The 10,792-nt window shown below is 32.6% G+C and overlaps 1 protein-coding gene across 2 annotated transcripts; it reads left to right on the top strand.

Annotated features, from left to right (window-relative positions):
• The first annotated feature begins 3,039 nt into the window (after positions 1 to 3,039).
• On the top strand, positions 3,040 to 9,820 carry LOC137821562 (uncharacterized). Of its 2 annotated transcripts, XM_068626210.1 has the most exons (9): positions 3,040 to 3,758; positions 4,777 to 4,935; positions 5,428 to 5,523; positions 5,608 to 5,682; positions 5,830 to 5,928; positions 6,894 to 7,031; positions 7,141 to 7,464; positions 7,800 to 8,134; positions 9,096 to 9,820. In XM_068626210.1, exons 1-8 carry the CDS (start codon positions 3,270 to 3,272, stop codon positions 8,088 to 8,090), a joined length of 1,671 nt encoding a protein of 556 aa, XP_068482311.1. In that variant the 5' UTR covers positions 3,040 to 3,269; the 3' UTR covers positions 8,091 to 8,134; positions 9,096 to 9,820. The 2 variants fall into 2 exon arrangements, with proteins under 2 accessions (XP_068482311.1, XP_068482310.1); XM_068626209.1 differs by lacking the exon at positions 9,096 to 9,820 and having other exon boundaries at positions 7,800 to 8,319.
• The last annotated feature ends 972 nt before the right edge of the window (positions 9,821 to 10,792 follow it).

Here is a 10,792-nt window from a genome sequence, read left to right as displayed (position 1 = left end):
AACATACAACTTTCAAACTTCTAAATTATTATTTTATTATAATATTCTATTTATATCTATTTTTATTATTATAAGAAAATATTTTATTATAAAAAATAATTGTCAAATGTATGTGGATAAAAAAAGATAGTGTTTGTAGACCTAGGGTGCACTTAGTACGTATGGGATTTAGGTCAAGTAAGTGTTTTCTTTTTAAACCTAAACTCATGTGTTTTAGGGCATGTAGTGGTTAGATTGCATGTATAACACCATGAGTTGGTGCTAGAATGGACCCCCTAATGTTGGCACATGAGTTGGTGTCCTAGTGGTTATTTTGTTATTATTTTATGCATCCTTGGAGGAAAGATTTTGTTATGTTGCAACACCGTGAGAGTGTGCCCTTGAACAAAATATTTTCTTGTTGAGTATACTTTGAGTTGAGATTAGATCCTTGTGATAAAAAGTTGTTACAAGAGGTAAGCTATAAAAGGGACTTGAGATTCTAGGTAGGCCCCCCTCTATTTCAACGTCCTACATATGACAGACTCGTGAAAAAACAGACAGAGATAGAACTTGTCATTGGAGTTAACCAGTAAACAAATCAACCGATAAACCGATAAGACAAGTTTAAAACAAAATATTTTCCTTAAATATTGTTGTACATTATATTGATCATATGTAGGTCATCACTTTCACTAGTCATTCATTTATATTCTGGAATCATTCCTTTTTCATTGGATTGTTTCATATAATGGTGTCTCTCTGCACAGGAAAAGTTGAAGGGAATTGTTGGTTACATTGAAGATGATGTGGTCTCCACCGACTTTGTGGATGATAGTAGGTAGTAGGTACAAATTGTGTTACACTTGAGAAGTTATTAAACACACATGATGCCACCTAATATATCCTACTACTTAGTATATCTTTTATGTTTGTGGATGAAATCCTCTACTTTTTTTCTTATAATAAGTAGTTAAGAAAAGGTCTTTTGCATGCTGAGTCATGTGATTTTGTATAAACTTTGTACCCTTTTTTTCTTTTTCTTGCACTATATCATTTTAGAACCTATATTGTAACAAAGAAGTAAAATGTCTAATAAGTTTTTAAAAAATCTTCCAGAAATTCAAATTCGTAAGTCAAACTTTTTCTTCAAGAATTTGTATTTTAAAATTCATAACTAACATACATCATGGATTTCATTTTCTGGAATGCATTCACATTTTAAAATTATTTATGAGTTTTTATTTATGAAAAAAAAATACATACAAATGCTTTTGAATTGTTTATTCCGAAAAGTCTTTTTGAAATTCTATTTTCAGAAATCACTACCTTCACTTTTTCATCTCAAACTCATATTCAATCATTCATTTTTACCTTAATCACATAATTTAACCTTCTAATCACAAACACGATCATGCACAGGAGTTTAGCCTTTTCTCCACCTTCAGCGTAATTCACCATTGCCAAAAACCAAGTTATCAATCCTATGTTTCAAATCAAAATTTCAAAAGTATTTTAAACATTTAAAAACTTTATATAATGGAGTCCCAAATTATATAGTAGAGGAAGAAAAACCTTTTTATTTTATTGTTCCTTGGAATGGTAGGTAGTCCACATTCATCTTTAACTTTATTTTTCTTGTACGATGATTTATGGTGTATTATTAACTTGTTAGTGTCAATTGATGGATGATATTAGTCTATTTGCAACAAAATAGATTCTAATGATTGCTAGGTCGAAGGTGAACAGAAAGGTTAAATATAAAAATATAAATAAATAAAATTATAAATACTTACCTCCATTATATGTATTTACACACAAATTTCAACTTATAAATGGATTCATATTCATAATTAGTGAATCATATTTGTTAGAAAGGATGAAAATCCAAATTTTAAAAAAAAATAATAATATTTATGTAACAAAGCGTCCATTTAATATTAATTAATAATATACAAAAAGTTTTCGTGTCATCTTACATATTAACACTTTTATATGAGATGATGTTCTAATCAAATTTAGATAATTCTTTATTTTTAAAAAAACCATCATCATCTAAAAGAAATATAGATTTGTGTTAGATTTATAATTAATGTATTTTTTTACCAATATAAATACATACTTTAAAATATAAATTATATATTTATAAACATTAACTTATTTAGGATTTAGTAGGAATAAATATTGAGATTATATGATAAATTTAATAGTTAAAGTAATAAAATCTAATATTTATAGAAATATATTCATTGAAGTGAGCATTCAAATTTACTTTTAAAAATAAATAAATATCCAGTATCAAGCACGGTAAATATCCAGTATCAAGCACGGTAAATTAAAAAAATAAAAATGAAACGCTACAGATAAATTTTGTTAATTTCTCAATCTAATCAAAACATGATTATCATACATGTGATTTCAAATCAAAATCAAGCACGGTAATACATGCTTCACAAAAATAATTCTACAAAATTATTATAAAAATAATACATTTATTATTTATGTATAAATTACTTAGGTTTCTTATACTTAGATGAAAAAGTTGAAACTCATAGTTTAATAGATTTTATCTGATTTCACTTTTCTAATCCTTCAAAATTCTTATTATACATAATAATATGCTATTATATATGCTGATAACAAATGCTATTATATATTACTGAAAAAGTTCATACTATTAATATATTTAATAAATTTTTTAACAATATCATATTTTGTTGCATTAATTGTCTTATTAGTTATTAAATAATAATTTATGTATTTTCATAAAAATAATTAATTAAATGTACTGATCATATAAAATTATTAAATATTATTATATTTTATTTTTATATCCAAAGTATTTATTAACTTTTGATTAGTGGCACAAATTACATATTATAAAAAAATAAATTATGTATTAATATTATTGATATAAAGTACCTTACACTATTATCTAACAATTACTTTAAAATTCTTAATAACAATTTGTTTAGATTGATTAAAATATTTACATTTAAATGAATGTATTTATTAAGTTCATTTATTATATATTTTTTACCTTGTCTATAAATATGTTTTATTCTTATATAGTATAGTACAGTTTGAATACCAATAATGCCTCAATACCAAATATAATTGAGAAGTTACGATTTTCAAATTTCTCTTCATTTTCTGGTCTCTCCGCCAATGTTTTTCTTCTTCTTCTTCTTCCTCTTCACTACACGCAGATCACATTTCTTCACCAGCAATGAATGAAATTTGAATTTTCAGAACCCTAGGATTCTGCATTTCAATTTCCCCTTTCTCCGATGGCCACCGCGGCATTCAAATCCACCACCAAGAGAATTCCCGTCGGAGCCTCCTCCACCGACGACTCCGCCTCCTCCTCCCTCCACCACCGCCGATCCCGGAGCCTCAGCCGCCCCGCCCGCCACTCCTTCTCCTCTCGCGACGACGACGGCGGCTCCGATCGCCACACTCCGAGAGGCCGCTTCGTCAACACCGTCCGCGGCTCCGTTTTCCCGGAGATCAGCCTCGACGATCTCGCCATCGAGTTCTTCGAGTCCGCTAACCGCGGCCGCTTCGGCGGTTCCAGAACCTCCGAGTCGGAGGCCAGTCCCGCCGGCGCCGGCGCGTCGCAGCGGCGAGGGAGGTCCGTTTCGAGGAAGAGCTCCGGAGCCGGCGATGATAGAAGGAGCAGTGTTGGCGGTGTCGGTGGGGTAAGACCGGTCGCCGATGCGAATTCGAGAAGACGGAGATCGGTATCGGTGGTTCGGTATCAAGTTAGCGATTCCGAGGTATTCCAGTGAACGTCTTTGATTTGCTATAATTTTTAGGATTGAATTTGATTTCAATGTTTGGTTATAAATTCAAAGTAAATAATATTCGGTTGTACGCCGTGTAGGTGGAGAATTTTATGTTCCTGCGTTATTCTGTGTAGATAATGGTTGCTCAAATTTGAACGTGTATTTTGAATCGTTTAGTGGGTTAGGTGTCTGGAGAACAAAACTTTCGTAATATATTGGTTTGTGGTGGTTTCAAGTTATTTGGGAAGTAAGGAGAAGGAAATGAAAATACTGAAAAAATGGTTTCCTAGCGTAATTTCCCCTCCTATTTGCTTCTCAAACCAGGCGCTGTTAATTGCATATTTGTTTCTTCTGGTGAAATCTATCCAATTCTAACTCGTTCTATAATGTCATTTAAGCTTGTTGGAAAGAGTAGATGATCTTTTTAATAGTTGGAAAAATGGATCTAGCTTCCTTTTACTGTGAAAAAGACAATTTTCTTTGAATGCGACTGGTGGACCATATAAATGACTGTGGTAGGTCCTTCCTTGTATGAGAAAATATCGTACTGTTGCTTCCATGCTTGGGGGAATTCACTTTTGCTTTTAGAGAGATTGATATTGTTTCACAAAAAAACGAGGTTTATATTTTTTTATGTAATTGCCATCATTTTCTTGTAACACAAAAACTATTTGGCTAAGTCCGGCATCTAATCTGTTTGATTTGTCAGAGCCTATGTTTTTAAGTGTTTTACTTAATATTTTATTTAATAATATTGTTCTTTTACTCTTTTTTTCATTTTAGTTTAATGCTTAAATTATTCATAAACTAAGAGATCTAGCCCAAGTTGTACCAAGTTTCTTTTGAGAATACCATCTTTTGGAACCAAATAACAACCAGCCTGCTTTGCTTGCACTCCAAAATTACCATCCCCTCCTCAATTGTGTGATTGGCCTCAATTGTTATGGTTCTCTTTAACTTCTCCATTAAAACATCATGTATTTATGCATGTACATATCTTGCATTACAGAGTGACCTGGATCAATCTCAAAATTCTAGAAGCCGTTCAAAACTGAAAAATACTGATGTTGGGAACAAGCTAATGCATAAGCCAGTTGCTTCAGATCAAAGACCAGTGCTCAGAAAATCCCTTAGTCAGAGGGATTTGAGGGCGTATGATGGCTACTCTGTAAGTGTGATCATTTTCAGGGTTTTACTTGTTTATATCTTGCTGTGGAAGCTTCTAGCAGTAATTCTTCCTATGAAAGTATCCATAAATTGAAACTCACATGTCATGTTTAGGAGAGTGAAATGGTAACCTTTTCTTCTATTGTTTGGATGTTACAAATAAAGAGAGATAGAGGGGGTTGACAGGAATTTTGACAAGTCAAAGGCAGTATAATTAAGGAAAAGAAGATAAAAAGGTTAAAAAGTAGCTTACTAGTATTTCAGGGATAGTTTGGTTTGAGAAAATGTTTTTTGTTATTAGTTTGTATATTAAACGTTGAAAACAAGAAATAAACAGAGAGAAAACAAAGAAGGTTATTTTAGTTTCCTGTATAAAGTTTTGAAAACTGAAAACAACAGCTTATAAAAGATGGTATTCACTCTTTTCTTAAATTTGTCAACACATATTTGTTTGTATTTTACCCAATTTGAGATTGTTTCTGTCTCTTTTCAGAGTCATTCTTCTGTTCTCACTGATGATGAAGCAGCAACAGCTCACTCTAATAAAAGTGGAATTGCGAAACTACGGGCAGTCTATGCACAGAAAAAGGTTGAAGAGTTACAGTGGTGAAAGAGCACTGGCTCAGTTTGTTGAATTTTGCTTCATATTCTAACTGTTTTTAAAAATGTTCAGGTGACACCTACTGACATGGATAAAGGATTGCACAAACCAAAGCAGAAAGTATTAAGGAATATGGAACCTGGGCAGGTTTGTGAAACATGTTTCAGTTTTTTATGTAAATCTGCTTGTTTGTATTGCATGGTCTCTGTCATGCTTTAGCATGTTATGATTGCATCCTCTGCTCATTTCACTGAAGAAACTTCCTACTTTCTTTTATGAAACTTCCACTTTTAGGCTGTGGTAAAACCGAGGACCTCAACTTTATCCACAGGTGATCACTTGTTATCAAGCAATTCTTCAATCAGAAGTAGCTACGAAACTGAACTGGAACAGGTAATAAAAGTTCAAATACAATAGAAGTTCTTTCTTTCATGCTGATGAGACTTTTTTTGTTGAGTTGTATGAAATGAAAGTCTGGGTAATAGTGTTTGCTACTTCATAGCATAATTTTCTATTATTGAGGGGGGCAAAGTTGGAGACTAGCCTAAGGTTTTTATTTCTAATTATACTTTTAGCTGGGAAGCTCAAACCATATGAGGACCAATTTACAAGAAAACCAAATTATTGCTAATGATCTAGAAGCAGGGCATGTGGGTTCTTCAGTTAAACTCTGACAGTGCAAAAAAAAAAAGTGTTTTCCCTGCAGTTTTAACTATGCTATTGAAACTTTCACTTCTGTAATGTAAACCGAACATCTTTGCTTTCTTGCTGATGGGGGGCACCAATTTGTGAAATACTTAATTTTTTATATGTATCTACCAAACTGAGTATCATAGACTCTTGTGTTTTGTTCTTCTGGCATTGCACGGGGTAGAGGTCCAATAAGCAGAAACAAGCACACCAGAACATTCTGTAGTAATAACTCCTCTTGCACACTTAGTTATCTTTGGATATCCAACGGTGAGGTGAAATGAAATGAAATAGAATAAAATGGAGTCAAGTGAAATAAAGTTATCATTTATGGAAAAGAGTTGTTCCATCTCATACTTCTGCTCTCCATTTGAAGAAGAAAAAGAGGCCTATCGGGTGGATTCCATATCCATCAAGTGTTATTTCATTCCATCCTATTTTTAAATCATCCAAACAATGGAACCTAATATCATTTCATTCTGTTCCACTTCATTCCATCACTTTTTATCAATCCAAATATTATAATTTTCCATTAATGTCAAGAGGAAGGTTAGGCCACTCTCATTGCATGCCTTGGACTCTTTTGAACACTGAAATATGCTGTTTGCAGGTAGAAGTTATTTGACCAAGACAATCATATTTTGCCTTTTTTTGGTTTGAAATTTCAGTCAGAGAAGCGAAAACAAGAATTATTAGCTGAAATAGTGTATGAGGAGCAGCGAGGCAGAGAACTTTCTAAGATTGTTAATGAATTGATTCCTTCTAAAGAGGACAATCATATACAAAATCCATCGACAACCAGGAAGGTGCTTATCACTATTGTGCTAGTTCTGCTAATGATGATATAATTTTAACAGTATTAGTTGTTTGATTTATTTAAACAGTGTTATTTATTTATTTTATTTTGCTGTCCAGAGAGGTAATGACAGAAGCCGAGTGTCAATGCGCTTGACTGAGGAGGCTGAGAGATATATTGAGGATTTTATTTCAAATATTGAAGATACAGATATTTCATCACTTGATGGTGAAAGGAGTGATGCAAGCTCATCCATTGGAGGACTAATAAAACCTGAAACATTTAATAGTCCTCCAGTCACTGTGCCTAGATCTCTTCCTGTTTTGATGGATGGAGTTACATTGCCATGGTTGCAATGGGAGACAGGTAATGATCCTTCTTCTATGACAAGCATGAATAAGGCACGTATGGCGGTCACTCCAAAAACTTCAAGTTCTACTCAGGTTATCACTGTTCTCTCAAATTATTTTTCAATAAAATGTGTCTGTGATTTGATAATCTGCGGAAGTAACTTGACCATATCATAATTATATCGTTAAATCTTGACATTGACTCGTCATCATTTTATCTGGACATTCACACATATGTTGCATAATCTGGAGTTACGGAATAGCAAATTTAAATTCAAGGGATCGGAAAGACATCATACAAAATTGCCATTGACATGGGGAAAACTTTAAACTATGCCAACAATTCTTTGTCCATATTTTCTTGTGTATAGTTCTTATTATCTACTTTTATACGACTTGGGTTGCTGAAATTTATTCATGCGTCATAGGAAAACATCAAAGTACAAGATCAAGGTAGCAGCATTTCTATCAGTAGTCGTGGAAGCTGGAGCCCTGATTACCTTCAGGAGTATGTTGGAAAAGATGTATACAATAAATTTGGAGAAGCTTATTGTTACACAGAGCAGTCATTATCAGGTAAATCCAAAGGATTGAGGTATGATATGGATGATTACCTCAAAGTTAAAAAAAGCAATGAAGATTTGTTGATTGAGAGTTGGATGCAACGGCGTAGAATTAATTCAGGCAGTCTCCTATTGTGTAGCCTAAGATTATTTTAGACATGATATGTTTATGAAGAACGGCCATTCCTTCCTCTCACCTGGTATGAATTCTATGTACAGATAATTGCTATTTATTTAGTTATGTTTCCATATCTAAATTGTTGATGAACGATGAGCATAAAATACGTGCAAGCGTTCTTTTTTAGATATATGTATTATTGCCAGAAATAGTCGATACCATCCATACACTACTATTGGATGAAGAAATTTAAATTTAAATTAGATACATGAGTATTTTTTAGCTTAGATTTAGATTGTGTAAAACTTTCTTTTACCTTAAAATGCTCTATTCATTATTTATTATAAACACGTTTATAGATGCACTAAAAATAACTTTTCAAAGTTAGAGTATTGAATTCGTACTTCTAAATTTGATTGAAAGATTTTTTTTTAACTATTTTTGTTCAGGAAAAAGAAAACATTGGCTTCAGCCGTGCTTGTGGTAGTCTTTTGTTGGCAAATCATATGCAAGTGTTAATAGTTAAACGTACGTTAGAAACAAATTTTATTTTATTTTATTTTTTGTTATCATATTTTTTTGAAAGAGATTGAAATTTATTAAAAATTATAAAACTATTTTTGATTTTTTAATGGATTTCATTTATAATTTTATATTATATATTGTTCTTGTCGAGATGAATTCAGATTGGATAATCTGAGATGGTACCAAAGTGATCCTCACCGGAGTGATCTCTTTACAAACTATAATTCTTGATGTTGTAGATCTCCGAGTGATAAGGGAGACTCTCCCTGTAGAAAATTCTCTCACTAAGTTAGTAAGAATTTATTAAAGTTTACTTAGTTCCTGGGAGTCTTTGTATATTTATAGGATTTTTGTGGGTTGAATCATACATATCTCTTTGTGTTAGTTATTCTTGTATAATATCATTCAAAAAGAATAAAAACAGATATAAATTGAATTGATTATATCAGAATTGCATCAATTAATTTATCTCTGTAAATAGCTAAAATGGGATACCTGATATCTCGATTGATTTCCAGGAGAGATACCAAGGAACGTATTTGGGTTTTTATCACAACTCTTTCTCCTTTTATGGATCGTGGTAATGCATTAGTTATGAATCTAATTGATATCAGGTTGATACCAATCTGATCTGAATCTTTTAGCATAATCCAGACTTAAGGTCAAATTGGTACGTATACGGTTTGGCCAGAACGATACATAAACCCCAGTCTCGAACCGAGAGTGAGGTGAAAAGGCTTACCAGTATATCCACGAAAAGACCTTTCTTATGCAAAAACGACTAAAAAAGTCTAGTGCGTGGCTCAAGGGGTTTCATGAAAAGACGTGGATCTTCTATGTGGAGACATTGAGAGTCTTCTTGGCCAAGTTACCATCTTGGTTAGCTTGGTCAATATCAAAGCCAAAGAAAACGCAAGATAGAAAACAAAAAACAACGACAAATATTCGATCTTCAGAAAGAAGGCTTCAAACCGAAGTCGTGGAAGTGGATTGCCTTCGCTCTGAAGCGGTTCACTGGGCTCAAGAGAAAGCTGACCATGTCTGAGTGCACCAATTGGAAAGGGACTTAAAGTCCAGGGATAAAGAGATTCACGTCAAAAAGGAACAACTTGCCCAAAAGGAAGTTGATTTGAACAAATTAGTGAAGAATGTTTAATTTCCCTTTTCTGAATTATGAACTATAATTTCCTTATTGTGAACCGTTATTTATCTTTTATAGAAATTTCATTGCTTTATCTACCTACTCTTGCCTGCCTTTTATACCACTACTTTTAATCATGCGAGCACGAGATGACCTTGAATTAGGGATTCTAAACCGGAATTACACGTAAGTGAATTTCAACTGAGAAGACTTCACTGAAGAACCTGAACTAGGTTATTAACTTAAAATAAATTTTAAGTCAAAACCTCGCGAAAATGAACTTAAGTAAGAATTCTTAACTTTGAGCAAATTTGGTTTATATTAGATATTGAGGTCGATAATGTAGACCCGGATCAAACGGAAAAACATATTTGTGTCGGTTGGAAAAGTAGAGTTGAATTGGACGGAGAAGTAAATCCGTGTTGATTGAAAATTATATTTGAGTTGGATGAAAAAGTAGATTCGTGTTAGTCAGAAAAGTATATAAGAGTTGGATGAAAAAGTAGATCTGTATTGATAAAAAAAGTATATCCGAGTCAAACGATGAAGTAGATCCGTGTTGTTCAGAAAAGTAGATCCAAGTTATTTTAATTAGAAAAGTAGATTTCAGTTATTTTAATAAAAAAAAGTAAATTCGAGTTATAATCTGCTTTCAATCAGAATTTGAAAAGGCAAACATGAATACTATAAGAACACGAAATTTATTATAGACAACTACGTTAAAAATCCTTGAGAAAAAACTTGGAAATAACTCAAAGAAAAAGAGTGTCATACCACATTATTAAGACAACTAAATAAATTGGTCATCAAAATATTTATGAAATTAAATCAACTGAAATTAAACTTAAGGCTAGTTGTGTTCCATGTTCGCGGGAGTGTTCCTCCATCAAGAGTTTCAACCATTTAGGAGACAATTCATTTTAAACCTGGTATGGATGAGCTCTTCGCAACACCTAATCAATGACATTGAATTGTTATGAAATAACCTTAGTTTTATGTCGCTTCTCGATCCTTCTTTTGAGCGTTTTGGGGTAGATTCAGGCATTGTCTCAAACTTCAACAATCATATCCAGG

The sequence above is a fragment of the Phaseolus vulgaris genome, chromosome 9, assembly GCF_000499845.2.
Source record: "Phaseolus vulgaris cultivar G19833 chromosome 9, P. vulgaris v2.0, whole genome shotgun sequence".
Lineage (NCBI taxonomy): Eukaryota > Viridiplantae > Streptophyta > Magnoliopsida > Fabales > Fabaceae > Phaseolus > Phaseolus vulgaris.
The sequence above is the reverse complement of the archived record's forward strand: the minus strand, read 5'-3'. Positions and strand labels throughout refer to the sequence as shown.